The sequence below is a fragment of the Pseudopipra pipra genome, chromosome 2 (genome assembly GCF_036250125.1).
Source record: "Pseudopipra pipra isolate bDixPip1 chromosome 2, bDixPip1.hap1, whole genome shotgun sequence".
NCBI classification, from domain to species: Eukaryota; Metazoa; Chordata; class Aves; order Passeriformes; family Pipridae; genus Pseudopipra; species Pseudopipra pipra.
Window position 1 is genome coordinate 42,630,679 of NC_087550.1, and position 21,116 is coordinate 42,651,794.

Sequence of the window (21,116 nt, forward strand, 5' to 3'; positions counted from 1 at the left end):
AGACTGAACAGGGCTCTGAGTAACCTGGTCTAGTGGAAGGTGTCGGTGCCCATGGCAGGGAGTGTTGGAGCTAGTTGATCTATAAGTTCCCTCACAACCCAAACCATTATATGATTCTATGAGTCTGACCTCCACATTCATCTTATCTTTGGTGAAACCAATGGCACTGCAAAGTTTGCAAGAGAAAATCATGTGTGGTACGGGCAGTAAGTTGTCAGCAATGAAGAGATGTCTGGTTTAAATTATTAATATATTTCAAAGTATGCTCATGAAATTGTATTTGTCATTGCTTTATATTTGTGAGGGAAAAAATCTTGAACAAAATTTTCTTAGAATGCTAATATGTGACTGTTTTACTAAGTATAATTTAGTGCATTTATAATAAGTAAAATAAAAGTGTAAGAGAAATGGATAAAGAATTAGGAAATCCAGGTAGTCATGTTTGCCTGTAGGCATTTTCTGAGAACCGTAGTGAGTCAGAATGCAAATCCTCATGGCTTTGCTGATTTTTGTGGTCGCTGCTGATTACTGTAAAATTGATTCAGGAGTGTTGCAGGATCTCTGCATATGTTTAAACCTCATCTCTGTAGTGTCACAGGCATTTTTCCTCTCTGTGGGTTTTGTACTGAGTAGGAAAAAATTCTCATAACCTTCATCTTAGCATTTTTTTTCTTATCAAGGAACAAAGACAATATTCAGTTACTTCCGAGCCTTGATTTCAAGTATAATAGCACAAGTTTTCTTGGGTTGGCTATTTCAGGACTTTAATGGTATTCAGATAATGTTTTATCAATTTGGATCTAGACTGTAGCAAGGATAGTTTGCTTCAAACATGAAGAACTATTGGTCTCATACTTTTAGTTAAAAGTACTGTAAGGTCATATAATGTTATTTAATGAAATTTCAAGTTTTACTTTTTTCTTCATCCTGAGAATGAATTTGAGCTTTAACTCCACTACGTGTACAATTTCACAGCTTGACATTGATTTCTTGAATTTTTCATTATGTGGAATTTTACTATATGGACCATGTGTTGCAAAAGTACCCTGTGCCCCTGTAAAGCTTCAAAGAAGTAAGACAATATAGAGCCTTAGCAAGGAATTTCTCTAAACAGAAAACACATTAAGTAACTACCACTTACATATGTGAGATTTGTGTTCAGTTATTTCAGTTGGCAAAGTTAACTGCACTGTGTTTGAAAATAGAGGAGGCCTGCCATATCCTCACGAAAACACTTTTAAAACACTGAGAAATTCCTTTGCAGAGGAAACTAGCATGGAGGATGTGACTCCAGAACTGAATGAATGATTATACAAGAAAGATATAAGAAATAAGTATTTAAAAAGGATTATTAATAAGAAAGATTGTGTTGAAAAAAAGAGAGAGTATAAAGGACATTTGCTACAGAAATGAGAGCCTAAGTTAGGATTTTCATTGAAAAATGAAACTTCTAGAGGACTTTTAAATGACAGCAGAAGGTCATTTACATATTTAAATAAAAATACAGGAAATAGGAAAATAATTGAAGCTGTTCTATATTGATGATGGGACAGAAAAGCAGGAAAATCTAGTTGGAGACTTAAAACTAATAGATACTTCACATTGATTTTCACTCAAGGAGAATGTTGACCTTAAAAGAGGTGTGATGACTAATGAGAATAGGGGGATGACCTCTTTCTTCTCTGCTTCTTCAAGAATTGGTTTGCTGAAGGACAGATAAAATAACAATATATAATGATACTTCTTAGTAGAGCTGTTAAATGAGTTGTGATATGTATGATCAGTAAAGTTATAGAACAGGTTTTATGGAAAGAAAGCTTTAAAATATGGTTATAGACAGAAAATGTCATAAAATGCAACCAGAAGTTATTAAGGTAGAAGGTGTAGGATTAATCCATATCTTCCAGCTGCCAAGAGAATGAAATGAAATAGACATGCTCTTAAGAGAAGTGATTTATGAAAATAGAGACAAACAGGGGAGTTAAAAGGCAGGAATGAAATTAGGGAGAAGATGGCAACAAATGGTGGTAGAAGAGGAGGTACCAGGCTGGAGAAGCACACCTACAGCAGGAAGATATTGGTTGGCTAATTTTACGGTAGACACAGAGATAAAAAGTCAGAGTACCATTACGGAATTTTCTGAAGAAGCAGATAAATACACAGATATAAGCAGGCTAAGAATGTAACTGTGGAAGTAAATAATTTTGAGGAGTACAGTAATAGATGTGACAAAATGGAAAATGAATAATAGTGACTAATAAAAATATTATCGTATAAGCAGAAATTCATCATTTGCCAATGACCCAGAAGGAAAAAGGAGCAGATTTTGATCCCAGTATGATCATCAGCCATCACCGAGGTGCAGATTTAGAAAAACGCAACATCCTAGTAGGATAAGTCAGCAGAAATATGGTAGAGATGGGGAAGTAATGTAAAAAGAAGCAGAAAACCTTCAACTGAAACTCTCAACATGTCAGTCATCTGTATTCAAGCAAGATGAGATGAAGCTGGGAAAGACAGAACAATGCTTCCTGAGATGATTAGTGGAATGGCAAGCCAGTTGTTTGATGGGTCTAAGGGAATGTGTGTTGTGTGGTCCAGCAAAGAAAATACTGAGAGGGTTTGTAAGAGGTGTGTTTCAATATATTAAAGGTGAACTTAGGGAAAGGAAAGCTTTTGAAAAAGCTTTATTTATATGTAATCTGGCTATGAAAATCCTTAGGATGGGGCCCATAACACTGGAGCAGCATATAAAATCCAAAACTGCCATCAAGCCACTTGCTCCAGTTCTGGCATCGGAACTGGGTAAATCACCCAAATCTTGGGAGAGAAATGCACCAATTGTACTTTTAGCTCTTTATGCAGTAAATGTAAAATGAAAGAATTAAAGCTGAACTGATTTGAATTTGCTAGTGGTGTGTGCACTGTACCCTCACTGTGCTGCAATCGCAGGATGGCTGTGACCTCCAGGCTAGAAGAGAGGAGGCCGTCATCTAGTTAAAAGGGTGTGTCTTAAGTTTTCCCATGGTTAGGGTATGTGAAAGAATGCATTGTGAGAAGAGAGGATCTGGAACAGGAGAGCATAGGAAATACATACTTAGGAGAAAATGGATATAATGATCCTGATCTGGATTGTTCCTTTCTCCATTTTCTGTGATTCTGGAATAGGTAACAATATTAATGATCACACAGTTTTTAATAATATCTTTTGTGCTTCAAAAAAAATGGGATGTTTTTCATTAGACCCTTTATGAATTAGAAAGGCAGGATTTTATGCCTGCTTTTATGTGCATAGATCAGTAAAGTCCTTATCCAGTCTGATGAGATCAATAAAAGTCTTTCTCCATGTCTTAAATGACTCCAAGAGCAAATCAAAACTCAGAATATATATTCAGGTCAATTGTTTTCTGGTTTTGAGATTAACACAGAGCAGAAATAAAAGGTTTGGGGCAAAATTCTGCTCACACTAACTTACTATATTTTACTTCAACTGCCCTCTTAAAGTCAAAGAGATTATTAATGAACTAGGTTTTTACTCAATGTCTCCAGAAGTTTTAATGTACCACAAGGGCTTCCTGCTTAAAAGGGAGCAAAGGTTCTACATTTTTACAATTCAAAATGTCCAAATTTCACTTACAAGGTCAGTAACTTTTTTTTATGATTTTCATATTTTAGAATGTGAACACTTTTCGGTTTAATCCAATCGAAATGCTTAATGTCTGATAATATGCAGAGCTATAGTTAAAACAGCATATGTTGAATGCAAAAATACATCATATTTATATTTTATTTTAGAACAAAAATTCTAGATACTGTAACATTCTATGAATGGGACCCAAAGGTCACACACAGAATGTTACTTAGCTATTCATTTATTGGTTTCCAGAACGAACCACATGTGAAAATTGAATTTAGCTATACAGGCAGAACTGGAAATCTTCAAATTAAAAATTTGGGGATGTTGGAATGTATAAGTACAGGTTAACATATTCTGTCATGACTTAAACTCTTGTTTGTTTGGTTTTTCATTTCTTTCAGTTTGCTCCCAGTATTCTAGAGGAGTTTTTGCCATTTTTGGACTATATGATAAGAGATCAGTACATACCTTGACCTCATTCTGCAGCGCCTTGCACATCTCCCTCATCACGCCAAGTTTCCCCACAGAGGGTGAGAGTCAGTTTGTGCTGCAGCTGCGGCCATCCCTGCGGGGAGCCCTCCTGAGCTTGCTGGATCATTATGAATGGAACCGCTTTGTTTTCCTGTATGACACGGACCGAGGTAAGTTGTGACCCAGCTTTCTTATCTTTATTGTTCAAATGACTTTTGCAAGAGCTGTGAATTTTAATGTCCCATTGAGAGCTTGGGGAGTCAAATTTTAAGGGGCCTTTGAGGTGAAATACCTCTGACTGTGTAGCTGCGTGGCTGAAGCTAGAATTCCTTTCTCTGCAAAAATTAGATATTGCATGTACACAGTATGTAATCGACCAGCCAAAGCCTGTGCTTTAAGTCTAGAATACTAAAACAACTAATGTTGGTGAAACAAAGACACAGTTCAATAAGCAGAATTTTACAGCACTGTTCACTCTTCAACTCACTTTGTAAGTGACAGCAGTACAAAGAAATAGAGAGGAACAACCACTTCTCTGCATCTGCAGTGGTGTAAGCTGAGATGCGAGTGAGCCTGTGGGACTTCCAAACTTTGGAAGGTCAAGGCACAGAAAGAGTCTACCCTCATGCTGTGTCAGAGTAGTGGGGGCAAGAGGCAATACCTGCCAGGCATGAGATATCCACAGGCCAGCAGAGGGAGAGAGTGCTGCAGTAGCCTATCTTCTACTCCTTTCATCTGGAGTTCTCTCTGTGCTGGACTACACTTTTATAAAATACATAGTTCATTACAGAAAAGGGTACACTCTCTATCCACAGTCTCCATTCCACATCCCAGAGCATCTCAGAACTGGTAAAATGGTAAAAAACTGCAAGTGCGTTACTACACCTCACCACTCAGTGTGGAATTGAGAGGTAAAATCTGTACTCCAAGTTGTGTGTTTGTTCTGCTGGCAAAGCCTTCTGCCTTTGTTTATGGAATAGGATTGAGCCAACATAGCTGAGCTTCTGTGAAAGAGGCAAGATTTTTATGTTGATGACTTGCTTTCAGGGGGGAAGCAAGCGGCATAGCTGTAGTCAAATAATTATTTTACTGCAGCTGTTTCAATATAGTTTCCCATGTGGACAGTATATTCTGGAATTAAAGTGGCTTTATTCCAGTATAATTACTCTACAGTAGAAAGAGGGAATTACGTTAACCTAACTAAATCTGTTTAATTATTTGAGTACGGCTATAGAAGTCAATTTTCTCATATCTACAAGCACTAAATTTTAGCCAGTTTTTAGCTTGATATACTGCCTAAATACCTGAATTTAAAACAAAATTAATATGGAAGGAAGAAGTTTATATTGTTCCATAATCGTTTGTTGTTTTTAAACTAAATATTTTTTTAATTCTTGCTGGACCCATAAAGGAAGTTCTGGGATTAGATAACTGGAAAGAGAAAAATGTAGTGGAATTTAAAAGTATTTCTACTCAAGATATAGTTATAGGTAAAAAGAAAACAAGCACATAATTACAGATGTGGTCCTACAAATTCAGGAAATTGTTAAGAGAAGGAGTGCACAACCTTTCTCATCCAAATTCACACCCCTAATTAAATTGAGACATCATTTTTAAACATGAGATATCACACCAAGGACAGTTTCAAAATGCAGTCTACAGCAGCGTGGTTAATAAATGATTCTTATGGCACTGAACTCAGCAACTCTGAACTCATCAGCATGTCTTTGATAAAGAGATGACATTTGCCAGCTTGGATGCAGGAGGTGTGTCATGTGAAAAGTGGGAGTTTAGATTTTTATCTGTCAGTATCCTCAGTAGAGTTGAGACCCTGGTGCCCAACAGTCTGTCAGCATCTCGTAATGAGACCGTTTGCCAACAGATTTGCAAGATCAGAGGGTACCTCAACCTTCCTTGCTAGGGGGAACTCAACAGAGCCAAGACCCCTCAGGGCGTCCTGCAACTGGTGTTTTCCACTGCTGGCAACTGCAAGGAACAGTTTACAGAGTAACACTTCTTATTAATACAAATTGTAACAGATTAATAAGGTTCGAAGGTTGTCGGTGATAGTGTCAACTGCAAAAATATGTTTTAAAGCAATCTACTGATACATACATTAAGCAAGCACAAGCTCTGATATGAAGCAATCTAACTAATATGCTGTGGGGTGAGCACAAGCAAAAGCTCTACTCCAAAAAGCAGCATTTAACACACATAGAGTATATTTCTCACCCAAGATGTCCTTCTTAGGGGGGAGAAGACGGGCTCAGCCTATTGACTGATCCCAGCAGTTTTGGTGGAGGTCTTCTCACACTTTCTCCCTATCCCCAACTCACTTTTATACTATTTTCTTTATGTTTGGGTGGAGTTTGATTGTCTCTAGTCGTAAATAACTTTTATTTCTGATTGGTGTATTTAATGGGGGAGCAGTGGTCGTGGTTTGATACCTGAGGAGGGGGTTCGACATGATTTTTGCTTTCAGCAGCAGAACATCTTGATTCTCCCTTATCAAACAGATACTGTATGGTCTCAGTACCACAATGTTCTCCCATTCTGTTGGGATTAGAATGGAGGGGGGCCACATAGCCTCCACTTTGTTCCACACTCCGTTCTGTTTCTGTGAGCAGATGTTTATCGTTGTACTGGGGAGCATGTCAACCTCAGTCCATCAAGGAGCTGCAGCTGCTTTTTACCTTAAAATTCTGAATTTCCTCTAGATTTAACTCTATCCATCATCCCACAGGGTGCTACACTGGATAGTCTCTCAAATTCTAAATAGGTCTTGTGATGCAGTTTAATGCAGGAGAAAATAAGATTCAATTCATCTTTTGGTATTAAGATTAATATAAAGACACATAACTGCTGAATAAATTTTCAGTACCTTTACACGAGAAAATTTAAATGGGGACTTGAGATATGATAAAAAAAGTAAGCATCATCTCTTACTCTCAGAGTAATTAGAAAAAGAAAAAAAAATCATTATGTTGAGTCATAGGGTCTTTGTCAGTGAGGCCTGAAATTAACCTTGTCCAGATTTTTGCCAGAGATCCTTCCTTTACATGCCAGATGACAGTCTCCCTGTCTATCTGAGCAGCCCCCTCAAAGCAAATTGAAGGAAGGTGAATCCCCTCAGGCTTTTGGTTTTGTTACTGGGCCAGCAAGTTATCTTTGCAGCTTGACTGGGAAGCTATGAATAAACTCTTATGGGGGAAGGTAAGCAGTATGCATAGATTCCAGCCCAACACAGTAGGTGTCTGTGAAGAAGGCAGTATTTAGCAGCTATCAGTACTGTAAAAGGCAGAGATCCTTGGCAGAAGGCAGTATGATGAAATTAACTTAGGCAAGCCTTCATCAGCAGTGGTGGGCAAATGCATGTTGTTTTAAGACCTGCTCTCCTGGAGCTTTTCCATCCTCCTTGTTTCTTGGTTTGGTTGCATACAATTACTGCTTGCTCTTAGGGGTTGAAGAATTAAGTACTATTACTGAGTTAGGTTTCTCTGCTGTATCATTCCGTTCAACTCTTTGCCATTGGGAGCATCTATGTTAACATTTCATTTCAGGTCAGGAATGCACTTTTGTCACATCTCTCCACGTTGTTCCCACTTACTGCACTGGAATTTACACCATATAGTAGTCTTGGACCTCACAAACTCTGATGAGGTGGTGACTTCAGCGATTATGTTAAACCTTCCTTTCTGATGTTCTGCCAAACTCACAGTCTGGAAAATCACTGTCCTGTGACAGGATGCAGATACTAGGAAGAATGGCAAAAATACAAAATTAATTGGATCTAGCAGAGGACATTACAGAAAAGGAGAGCAGGTTTTTCAAAAGGCATTAGACCTAAGAGAAAGATGAAGGAAAATTCAGCTCATTATTTAACAGGGGAAAGTAAGCAAGGAGAGAGTGGCACCAGAAGCTAAAGCCTGAAGGGTACTTTTATTTCAATACATTCCTCTTTCTCTTGCCCTCCTTCCATAAAAAGGTTTAATTATGACCCGGTGCTTAATGCAATTAATATTAACAGCAAAGTGCCAGGAACACAGACAGAACAGGGAAAAAGCACAGTGTAGAACACCGAGTTATGCAAAGCATAGTAGGAAAGAGCTGAAATGAAAACTATGCCTCCTTGAGATACCCAGAGGAAAGGGAAGTTGTGCTGGTTTAAAAGTTAACCAGCAGGGGAAATGAACTCAACTCAAAAGAGAGATTATAAATCAGAATAACAATTTATTAAAATAGTACAATAAGTATAGTTATACAGACAGACAATTGGTCTTGACCCACAAAACCCAAATGTATAACCCAGCACGCTGGGGCATGAACAAAGTGGTGTTCCTTGGGCCCCCCCTGAGTCTAAAGTAAAGGGAGAGGGGAAAAACCTGCTGGTGGGAGAGCTGTTGCAGTCTGGTCCAGAGTGGTGATTGCAGTCCAGTTTGAGGGTGGTGATTGCAGTCCAGTTTGAGGGTGGTGGTCTCAGTCTGGTTGAGAGCGGTGAGCTGCAGTCTTCCTCTGGATCCCACGAGTGGTAGAAAAGTTCTGAAACTCCAGGTTTATATATTCTCCAGTTCAGGCAGGAATGGTCAATCCTTCCCTCAGAGCGGGGAATTCCATAAAAGGGTATGAGGATGCTCAGAGCAGGGAATTCCATAAAAGGGTATGAGGACAGGAACACCCCCCCACAGGCAGGCCCCCCCCCCCCCCCCCCCCCCCGACAACAGTTTCTGGGAAATGGCATGGAGGGCCATAGAATACACAGTTTTGGGCTATACCCATCCAGTGATGAATCGGTCCCAGCTGTTCTAACTAGGACAGAAGTCCAGAGTGGGAGAAGTGTTCAGTTAATATTTGATGTGACCTCTAAAGGGAATTAAGTGAAAGAAACAAAGGAGTACACCAGAAGAACATTCAGTTTATATATGTTGCTTTATTGTGTCTGAGAGGTATTTAGTTTAAAAAGAGGCATACAATTAAAGGAAGCTGTGTATCTACAAATCCATGGGACTTTTGACCTGGCACAAGTGTGCCTACTGTATGATTTTGATAGTTGACAACAACATTTTCTGGCACCAGAAAGAAAAATTTGGACCCTGAAACCACAGAAGAAGGCTGGAGAGGTGTGAGAAGCTGTTAAAGAATAAAATCATAGAATCATTTAGATTGAAAAAAACCCTTAAGGTCATCAAGTCCATTACCCTACCATTGCCAATATGAAATATAGAATTGAGAGGTGCAAAAATCAAGCCTACAAGAGGTCAGTGTTAGTTTTCCACACTGTGTGCAACTTTAGTGAGACCTGAAATGGCTGAAGTTGCTAGTAAAACTGCAGAGATTACCCAGAGCTAAGGGATCCCAGAGTAGAGTGGTACAGGGGCTGTAGAGCAGCATGGGACACATGGAAGATGAGGGAGGATGGCAGCCAGCAAGCTGGAAACTGTTTTCACAAGATTTCAGCATCCATTTGAACTCAACTGTGTTTCCCAGCAAGGGTTTTCAACCCCTGACTGTGATAAAGAGCGGTAACACAAAGAGTAGAGCTACCAGCTGGCCTAACAGTTGGTTCACTAGAGGCAAGGACTGTAAAATAGTTATATTCTCTAGAAATTAGGGATCACATGTGACCCTGTCTATGTGCCTTGTTAATGCTTTTTTTTTTCTGTTGCTTGTTGTAATTACATGTTCATAAAGCCAACTCAGTCCTGGTTGCAGGTGAGAAAAATTCACCTACTGTGCAAAAGGTAAATTTAATTTTCCCGTATTTCTGGATAGTGGTTTTATAGCAACTCCTTTAAAGTTGAAACTGTTCTGTTCTATGACAATCTAAACCTGGCAAGTCCGGGTGGCCTGTTAGAATTAATCCTACAGTACATAGTGTAACAATCTCTAGGCTTTTGTCTCTAAGGACTTGTGGAGGATAGATCAGTCCCAGGTGAGAACAGGAAATGTCTGGAGAAGGCAAAAAATGGTGCAGGAAATTTAAATCTCTCCCTCTTATATTGAGGGATATTATGGAGTTGTTTATTTATAATCAGTTTATCAGGCTAATCTAATTTTCTCATTTGGCAGAGTAGCTGGCCCAGCGGTAAGCATTAGGTTTGGTCATATCTATGATTAGTAACTCCAGTGATATTGCCTCAGGACTGACATTCTCACAGAAAGAAAAAAAAGAAAGAAAATAGAGGTTCAACTATAGCATGGCAATTTTAAAAGCAGAAACCATAACCCCAAATTATTTACTAATTACACATTTCAAAAGTAAGAGCTGGTCTCAGGTGAGGTGCAAGGGATTTGTCTTTGAATTTGCATGACAGCACAGAGAATGGCTTTGGTGGGTACCCAACCTGGCCAAGGTATGATATAAGACTGGTTAAGGGTTCAAAGTGATCCTGTTAAATAGATAGATCAAGAAGGTGAAATGTGATGAAGGTGGTACAAAGGATAAACAAAGTAGGGAAGAGTCAAAGGTACAAAGTGCAGAGTAACTGTCTCAGCACTAGTATGGTGGGAAATGTTTCGGGAGTTGGTGATCCATAAGAATAATGTAGGTACAGAAAGCTATATTGTTTCCAATAAAGTAGCTGTTACTTTGAAATCTAGAAAAAGAATGTTCATGTGAGAAATGAAAGCTGAAAAGAAAGCTCTCTCTTCATATTGCTGGCTATGCTGCTTTGTCACATGTTGAGATTTCCACTGCGAAAGAAAACATCAAAAATTTTCAGTAAGCTGAATAAATGGAATGTGATCAAGTGGACAAGACGCATAGAGGAAAACTTGATGACAGCAGTGTGTCCCACCACTTTTCCCTTGCCCTTAGAAAGCACCAGGTACTGTTCTCAGTTATGTCAACGGCCTTTGGTATAAGCACGGCACAAGGATCAGATATCCATTGCTGGCATGGCACTGTAGTCACTGACCACCACATACAGATATGTTTCAAGGGTCCAGAGGAGAGGAAGAATGTTTTTTAAAAAAAACCCAAACATGACCTGTAAGAAAAAACTTTACAAATTGAGATTTATTGTTTTGTTTTTTTTTTAATTCTGGGACAATTGAGGAGCAAAGATCAACTCTTTGTACCCACTGAGATCAAGGCAAGAAATAGAATTATATAGGCATATTTAAAGTGTTACTAGGAAAAAATGTTTCAATACGGTTTGAATAAGCTGATGATATTCTTACCACTAGGGTAAGATTGTTACCACTAGAGGTATTAAAGGAGAGGTTAGTAAATATCTGCAGTGGCAATCTGCTTTGCTGCATCCACCCCAGATGATCTCTTATGTCCATCCCCTCAGGATTTATATTCATGTAATTTTCATGATTTCTCTGGGAAATTGGGAATGGCTTCTTTACAGTAGTTGGGAAACTGAAAAAATAATTTTCTACTATTGAGTGACTTTCAATAATATATTATTGCTATTCAATTATATAGCCTTTGTAAAACATTTAGTAGGTTCTGTTATTCAAAACCCAGATCAAAAACATTCTAAGTGATCTAGGTATAAACACTGTAAAATCAGGTTGAAGGACTAGAATTGTAATATGGTACTCAGTAAGTTAAGTTACCATTAGCTGAGCATTTAGGCAATGAAAGAATTGGCCCTAGATCAAGCTTTATTTGACATTTTTACTACACTTCTGAACAAATTTGTCAATGTCTCAATAATGAAAAAAGTGGTAATAAAATAGCAAGTTGTACAGTTATTTCAATACCTCAGTTGAAAGAACTAATCTTACTAAAGCCAGTAGTAATATAAATATATAACCTCCACATTTATCTGCATAAAAATACTGATTCAAGCCTCTTATTTGTGAAATAATTTACAAGGACAAAGTGTTTCTAATAAAAAAGGAAATTGCAGGTGAATGTACAACATAATACTGAAAAAAAATATTTTGACACCAAGTGCTCTTTAGTTATTGTTTTCTGCATAGCAATGTTAAGCCCAAACTTGCATTGCTCTTGCCTTAAACTGCTAGAATGTCCCAGGGTGTTTCAGGTAATCCTGAGAAACAAGCTATGTGCTGGATTGTAAAGATTATGTTGGGAATCTGGCTTTGTTCAGTCGCAGTCATCCAGTTGGTCTTGGTCTCCTTTTCATTACAATCACCGGGGAGAATTTGGAAGGATTCCCACAATAAGGATTTTTTGTCCTACTGACCTTTGGCAAAATGTCAGACAATAAAAGAGAAACGTAAGTTCATGACTGTGTCCACTAAAAATGAAAGGTTTTTACCTGCATCATGCAGTTATGTCCCAAATCTTTATGAAATAAAGATCAGTGCTATCATGACATTGCAGAAATATTGATATTTTGTATTGCAGAAAACAAACAGCATCCAATACCTGGTCTCATAGTGTTTATTAGACTTCTGTAACATCTGGTCCATAAGTTCGAACTTTTCCATATTTTATGTCTTTACAATTCTTGAGGTCAAAATCACATTCTTTCACTATATCAGCTGTTAACCTATTTCAGAGTACCATTAAGTACAGTGGTCAAACTGGTTTGGAGTTGCAGTAGCCCAGATACATCCCAGGAGTAGGATGGCACTTATGTTGTAGGTAAACAGGAAAAAATACTCACTGGATTTGATAAAAAGCTGTTTGTCTTCAACAAACACTCTACATGGGCAGTAAATCATGTCATACATATTAGGATCCCATTACCACTGTGTTTGTTATTTACCAAAGTCATATTGTAATTTTGCACAGGCCAATCTGAACTAATACACAAAACATAGAGAAAAAAATGCTTTATCAAATATCAGTGAGTTTAGAAAACTGTACTATATCTGACATATGATCTGCTGCTGTCTGTACTCCATAACAGTAAATTCCATGTTTTTAATGAAATAGAGTAATATACGTTATTCATCAGTAATTGGTTTGAAGCAGATTTTGTTTTGCCAGTGTTAGATCATTAATAATTATACCAGCAACATGCCAGCTGTCCTCATCTTCTCAGCAGGTGGTAGCAGCTTGAAAATATAGGTAGTAAACGCATACGTGAAACTAAAATATGACTGAATCCTAACATCAGCATCCATAATGATACCGTGACTTTCCACCTTCCCCTTTTCTTACCACCAAAGAGAAGCAGTAATGGTAAACCAGAAGGGTCATCATTTAATCCACTATATGTGAAAAATCTTCCAAGAGCTTTTGGATTGCTTTATTAAGTAGAAGCGCTCTTCTTCTTGGTTGAAATGATTGAACATTAGATCAAGGTTGAAATTAACAGAAAACATGGGTTTTGAAATCAAAAGCTGATCATCAAGTATACAGATGAGTCACTTGACTTTGATATTCCATGTAAGATGTGGATCAAACTAAGCTGCATCAGAACTTTTCTGTGTGTTTGGTCATCTAGCTAAACACTCAGAATATGGAGTGCAGCCTAATATGTGAATGTCATAGAAATATATAAATCAGAAAACCTTAAATAAGCTGCTGCTCATTATATTCCTGATCTGAAGAATTTGCTTTCCTTACTCTGAGTTAGTGATATTTTAAATATTGCTTTTTAAGTTGCCATGACAGTGAATCAGCTTTGCCCTTTAAATGATTTGTTTGTGACAGTGTTGTAGAATCCTTAGAGCTAAATTCTTTTCTTAGTAGCATTTATCTCAGTTTTGCACATGTGTAACTCAAGAGTATGCTTTTAACTTCTATATGCTTTTATATTCCAACATTCTAATGTAAATAACATTACTACTTCCATTGGCTTGTTCTAATAATATCAGAGAATTGCATTTACAGAACCTGGCACAAATAGCTAATTTGTTGTTACCTGCATATGTAATGTATTCCTTTAAATGGAAACATATTTTTAGCTGTTTTTTAGCTCTATTTACTTGAGAGCAGGGCAGTGTGGTCTGTAATTCTGAATATCTCTTCCCATTTATTTAAGAGGTTTTCCATACAAGGACGTTATACTGCTGTTAAGAAAGGAAGTAACTTTATACCATTTTTTCTGAAAAAAAAGCTGCTGTGTTGTTATTTTTCCTCTAGATTGTCTACATAGGAAAGTTAAGTTCAGTTGCTTTACGAGATACAAAAAGCAACTCTGAGCACATTTCTGTGTATGTGCTGTACCTGAGTATGTGAGTACATATTGAGTATGTTATGAGTAGCAATTTTAGTTACTTGCCACATACAGATGAGCCATAATGAAAGGTCTGAATACTGTGTGTTAGGAACTGCATGCTTTAAAAATTGACTTTATTATTATTTGGTCCCAAATTAGAGGAGGTGGTTTATACGCATACTAATTGGACTTGTATTCATCTATTCCGTGAATTAAACAAGTTACTTCCAGAGAACAAGTTATTACGCAGTAATTTGTGTTGTGATTCACTGATATTTAGCTTTCATGTTAATCTGAAGGGTAGACTCTGTCCTTCCTTACATATATCTACATCAGTGGTATCGTAATTGACAGAACCTTCTAAAAGCTATTTTCAGTGAAGGGACTGTGGCAGCCTTACATCAGCATAACCAAGAGCATCTTTTCTTTCCTATGTCACCACTACTCATTGGTCAGTAGTAACACTGCAGACATTTGATAGATACAACATCCAGCAGCGTGGACCTCCAAAGAAGGCCTTGAAAAGACTCAGACAAGGAAGCCAGCCACACATCCAAATGCTTATGCTTTAGAAATTTCTTTCAGTATGGACATCCGAGTCCTGCAGCTGCTGTACATAGCCTTTTATATGGCCACAGGTGTTGGCTTCAGTGCTGGAGCACGGAGTGGTAGCAAACAAAGGGGAGTATAGTCAATGCTGCCAGAGACCAGACATAGTGCCAGTTTAATACTGAATGTAAAACAAATACTTGTGCCAATTTGTTTTTAAATGCGTTTTTAGTTAAAAAAATTAGCTTGTCTTTTGAGAACGTTATCTATGTGTAGATGAATGTTCCAACTATAAAGAAGGCTTTTTAAAAATAAAAATAAACAAAATATAGACTTACAAATATCAAAACCTACTATTCTATTATTTATGCCCTTGTTGTTTAAAAAAGAATCAAAATGTATAAGACTGATTTGATTCTTCATGATCCCTCTTTGACATATTTTGTGAGACATTTATCCCTTATGTAGTGTGACTTACTTCTCCAGAGCTGGAGCATGAAGTCAAGGTAATTCTGCATAAGAATAAATCTCTGTTTACATTCAAAGGCATTTCTGGAGTTGCACATTCTTGATTTGGTTGATTGAACTGTCATTCTATCATTTTCTGCTTCTGTAAAGAATGCATATTTCAACATATTCAGATATTCACTATTCTGAGATGCATTTTGCTTGTAAGTGAAATGTATTTTAGGTGTTTCCCTCGTAAATTACAGCTGAATCCTATTTGCATACATATTTATACAAATAATTTATCTTTGGTCAATTCCAAAAGGAGTAGTTGAATTATAGAGATCCTTTTAAAATGATTGACTACTTATCACAGTACTACAGCTGCTATTTCTGCCTCTGTACAGGGAATTTCCTGCACTAGTATTTACAGATAATAGCATTTACAGCTGCTTCTGTTACCAAAATTGCAATGCATGTTTGAGGTATTTAGAATTTTGAAATTGGAAAGAGATTTACCAAAGGGTCCTTTAATCCTAAGGTCTTAAAATCCCTCTTTTGTACTACTACCTTGGTGGGTTTTAATATTAATGCACACCTGGATGCAGCAGGAAGTTTTCCTTTGGACGAGGGACATACATTTTGTTCCAGTGTGACTTGTGCTACAAATGGCAAGCAGAACATTTAATGTAGTTTTCAGGTCTGTGCATAAAGGATGAAAGCGTCACCAAAGAGAAGGGTTGTGAATGCAAAACTGGCTGCTAGTCTAGGTCCTTATAACAAATACGCATTTTATGTTAATCCATCACTGGGAAAAAAAAGAAAGAAACTGTCCTGGGAGTAAGGACTTGTATCCTAAACCATCCCTCCCCTAAGGGAGAGTCAAATCAGCATGGGACAGTTAGCTTTGGAAGATCCTGTGTAGATGCTTTCATTTCATAAAAGGTATTGGAGCTAATTCTCCTCTGTACAGAGTTCAGAATAAGAAAACGAAATAAAAAATTTCGAGTGTACATACCCATAATAAACAAGTCTTAAATACAGAAAGATAATTATCAATATTTCAAAAAAATCCCTCATACCAGAGAAATGTGTTTGCAGATGCTTTTATAAAATGATTTTATATATATGAATTAAATCAAGTGGAAACGAAGCAGTTTGCTTTGTTAGTAACTTGGTAAAAGCAAAGTATTATGCTATCTCTGTATTCAAATAAGTCCTTCCTGTAAAAAACAAAGTACTGTCCTTTATGTAATAGGATAAGGATAGTTTCAAATAGGTCTAAATTACTCAAAGTACTCTTAAGAATCTTTAACTATTGATAGTGAAATAAGGCTGCTTTGCCAAAATTACCTTGTAAACAGAGTTTGCATTTAGAGTACAAAACAGGTCATGAACCTTACCCTTAAAAACAAATGACTACCCCAATCGCAGACCTTTAAATTATTTTTGCGGGGGATCTCCTTTTGTTTGTATTGAGGGTGTGGATGGCTTTTTGTCATTTTGTTTATATATATACATATGTGTATATATATAAATATATATGTCTAATAATATTTATATCTCCTAGCTTCTTCTGGATGCAGAACAGCTGAAGTCATTTAAATATCAAAAGTCTTGTCTGACAAGTTCAGATAATACCACTGAAAAATCTTCTAGCAGTAATTTTAGATTATATTTTCTTTTTAATTTATATTTTCATTCTTATTAAACATTATATTAAAACCAGACTGCTTTTACAATCTTCAACTAGTATGTCTCAATGTCTCCATAATTTTGTTTCAAAACTATTCAAAACAAGAAACTCATCTAAACCAGCGTTTTCCCATGAAAAGCATTTTGATATTTATTTTTGAAAGAAACAGTTTGAGGGGAAATGTCCCAGCTAATTCTATCAAATAATTGTTTTACTGAGAAAAGAATATCCTTCTTCTGAAGTTTTTCTTAAAAAAAGTTTTAAAATACCAGCAAGTCATTGTATATATCTTTTTGTTTGTGCCTTGTGCTAGATTGATTTCACATCCAAATTCTGCTTAAATAAGCAAAGCATTCTGCCAGGTATTTCCTAATGCAACTACATACTCTTGATCTTGAGGCAGAATGAAAATCTCTGTTTCGAAGCCAAGGGTGACGTTCACAGTGTGCCTTTCTGCACAGGACTTCTATTGTCCTGTGAAACATCCCTCAAAAACCCCCACTTGATGCATCCTTCTCCTTCATGATCTGTTCATTTCCCCTTGTGAGAAGAGAAACTTTCTTTCTCCTCTGTATCAGAATATCCACTTATGGGTTCTGAATCCCATGTCTACATCATAGACTGTGTATAGAACTGAAGCAACTTTATCTTTGGTTGCTGCTGAAAACTCTGTTTGGTAGGGCCTTCCAAAACTCGACTCAGCTATTTTGTTGCTCACACTTCCACGCTGCAGGGAAGTTAAACTATTTTCAACTGCATTATCTTGTGAATCACCTCTGGATCTACCTCTGCATTCCTGCTTTCACATATTTGCCCAGATTTACTGACTTGATTCTGCTTTGCTTTTCCTCCTTGATCGCTTAACATTGGCTTTTTTCTACAACTTCTTCTACTCCCTTTGCCACACTTTCCTGTTTCTATCAGTACAGTCCAGTAAGCTTGATTAATTTTCAGTTCTTATATATTATTTGAGAATCTGGGAGCATCCCACTGCCACCTGTTTTTATCTCTGCTATTCACAATTATCACAGATCAAGATTTTTAGCTTGAAAATTTAAAAAAACCCTATGTAATAAGACTTACCCTATGTAATAGACTATGTCTGTGGCTGCCATAGAGAAAAAAATTGCAGTTTTGTCTCCAGGATGAACAAATAGCTATCAATCCTTTTAATACATCAGTATTCCAGTTTGAATGACATGAAAAAATGAAAAAAGCCCCAACAACCAGATATTGACTGGGGTTTTTTTAAATTTAAATCGTTTCAGAAAGAGAAAGAATTACAGTTTTGATTTACTTCCTTTATCGCTGCTAAAAATGCATGAATCACCAAGCAGCAAAAAGAGAGGTTCACCAAGTGCATTATCTTGTATCCTCAAATGCACTTCCAGGCTACCAGACGAGTGATAATAGGAAATGCATAGAGGTGCAGTATTTTGTCTGTACCAAAAGATGAATTCACAAGTAGCCTAAATGCCAAATTACATAATTTCTTCTCCCGCAAGTCAGGCACGTTGTGGTGGCCACCACACAGCTGCTGGCCTGGGCGACATCCAGGCAGACACAGTCACAATTGTCTCTTTTCATCTGGGTCATTCTGAATTCCCTCAACAGGAAATGGAACACAAGCAGAAAAGTTTTGAAAACATCCCAGACATGAATCAACAAAAACTCTGAACATCTGCTCATCAAAGCTCATCAGAAAACAGTGTATTTTATTTACACTACTCTTCTGGGTGTAGTGAGAATGCCTAATGAGGTTAGAGATCACTAGAAAATATTGCTGTTGTGAAGTGTCCATTCCACTTGCAGGATTGCTGGCCTAATGGACCCAAATGAAATACAGTGTATTTCTCTGCCATTTTATTATTTATTTTAGCATAAAATGATATGATTTTATTAAAAAACACAGTTCACATCAAATCCAAGCTAGCTAAAAAAGGGTACAATATTTTAAAGAATATTTTAATTTCTTTTGAAGATAAAATGGTTCTAGTAAATGTGGAAATCAGGATAACAGAAAGTGCAGTTAGTGGATTCATCATAGATGTGAGAAACATTTTCATGTGTAAGGAAATGCAGGCTCAGATCCTTAGATAGAGCAGCTGAACATAACCTACTGACAGCATCCTGCACTGCCAGGGAATTGGGCCACTGAGTTTAAATGTCTAATGTTATGTAGTTTTTCTGTTACCCAGGAAATATCCTATACACTGTGCTCATTCAGGATTTATGAATCCATGTGTCCTCACAGGAAGTCGTAGTACTGGGGCAGGTCTAATGTCAGCTTTGTCCACAATAAGAGCTCAGATACCCTTTTTTTCAGCAGTTGGTATCTTTGTGGAGCTACTTTCGAGCTATTACACAGGGAATTGGTTAGCTCAAAGGTGGATACTGACCTGAGCTACTTCAGTTACTTCAGGGAGGGGTTCACCTCAGCTACAGTGAGAAAATATTGGCTTCCAGTGACTTTGACCTTGTCCTTGCAGATGTCCTCACACCTCTCTGCCTATCAAAAGGGAAACAAAATCCTTTGCAGGAGTAAAATTTGTTAGGGAGCAAAGGGAGTGTTTTAATTTTACTTGTGCACTGATTCTTATCTTTTTTGGGCTTTTTAAACTGTGCCTGTCACCTTAGCATCAAAACACGACATACTGTTTCCTCCAAGATTTTCTATTTGTGTTCGTAGGAGAGTATCTTCCTTTTAAAGGAAGCAAATGTAGCACCCTGGTCACTCTCTTAAAGAGACAACTTGGAGATTATTCAGTTTTCTTAGTAAATTCCAGAAGCAGCAATACTTTCCTAGTGTTGATTTGGAGAAGAAGGACATCAGCAATGAATGACTGGAGCAGATGTAAGTCACATAAGGGGTAATTATTTTTTGCAAGTGTAAAAGGGAATTTTATTCTGCATGTCTGCTGTGCAGCTACAAAATATTGCTGGCAATGCCAAAAAGGCTAAACACCTGCTAAAAAAACTGTGAAGAAGATTATTTCTCCTTCTTACACATACACTTATGAAATACTTACTACGCATTGGATCATCTCCAGTTTTTTTCTCTTTCTCTCAGCATTTTTCTAGCCATTGAAGCAATTGTTCACCCTCTGTGCCTGACCTGTGAAAAAGACATCTGCTTTGTAGAAAGGCCAAATATCAAAATATGACATGCTTCAGTTACCTTGTGCCAACCTTCTAGGATAAAGCTCTTGTTTGTTTTTTAACCGACCCTCTTTTGATTTTTGTCACATGATTTTGTCATTAGGATGTGAGGCCAGTACTCTTTCCTGCTCCCTATCCCCCCTCATCAGGCTGGAAAGAGCTGCTTTCTGACTTCTCTCTACCTGTGCAGCTGTAAAGATGCTCTGCCAGCAATGCTAATGCTCCCTTGCCAGTTTTTAAACATTCTGCCAAGTAGAAAGAATTAATAACAAGATCTGAATCATCTCTAAAGTAACCCCTGTGTCCTATTCCTCCAGTATGATGTCATTTTTCAGCTCCCGTCTCGGATAATAAGAAGTATCTCTTATAGCCTCAGAGCTGAGAAGTGTGTCAGGGTGGGCCACACCATTTATTCAGACTACCCTTTTGCCTTTGCAGCTCTAAACGTTTAAAAACCTTTAGGCCAGATTTTACAGTCCATGTCGTGCTGCTCAGCTGGTGCAAAGTGGATGGACTCCAGCCAAACCTGGCGAGTGGCCACAGCCTTCCCCTTGTGCCCGTGAAGGCAGCTGGGAAAGGGCAGCGTGGTTCGTGTCCTCACAGCTTCTCCATGGTGTTGCATGTGAGGCAGTGCAGCCTCAAGCCCACACCACCCTTGGAGGGGAGCCCTGGGCTGGGCTCAGCCCTGTGTGTGCATGTGCTGGGCAGCACATCGGGCCATAGCTGGCATTGCCTCCTCTGTGGACATCCATGTTTTGGAGTAGAGCTTTTGATTTTCAGACTTGAAAACAGAGGAGTTGAAACAACTGCAGGGTTTGAGTGGAGGTTAAACTAAGAGGGAGAAACTACTAAACCTGAATCATACCTGATAATATCTGCAGTGTACATGGGTACTGTATCTTCAGCAGTAATTTTCCACTGCAATGTGGGCTTAACTCCTGTCTCTTTCTTTCATCTTGTTTCATCCTTTTTGCTCCATTTGGAAGCAGAATCAAAGATCTTAGAGCATCAAGATGAACTGTCAAAAATGGAAGATGCTTTGGGATAGCTGTGCTCAGTTAGTACC

General features: G+C 37.7%; 1 protein-coding gene across 11 annotated transcripts in view; it reads left to right on the forward strand.

The window, feature by feature from the left end:
* GRIA4 (glutamate ionotropic receptor AMPA type subunit 4) overlaps positions 1–21,116 on the forward strand; it is a 222,345-nt gene that overhangs the window by 69,995 nt on the left and 131,234 nt on the right. For all 11 annotated transcript variants that reach the window (XR_010428247.1, XM_064645177.1, XM_064645178.1 and 8 more), the window contains exon 3: positions 4,039–4,278. Coding sequence is in view for 10 of the 11 variants with exons in the window: in XM_064645177.1 (XP_064501247.1) it covers positions 4,039–4,278 (240 nt within the window). In the remaining variant the exon portion in view is untranslated. The remainder of the gene's footprint in view (positions 1–4,038; positions 4,279–21,116) is intronic.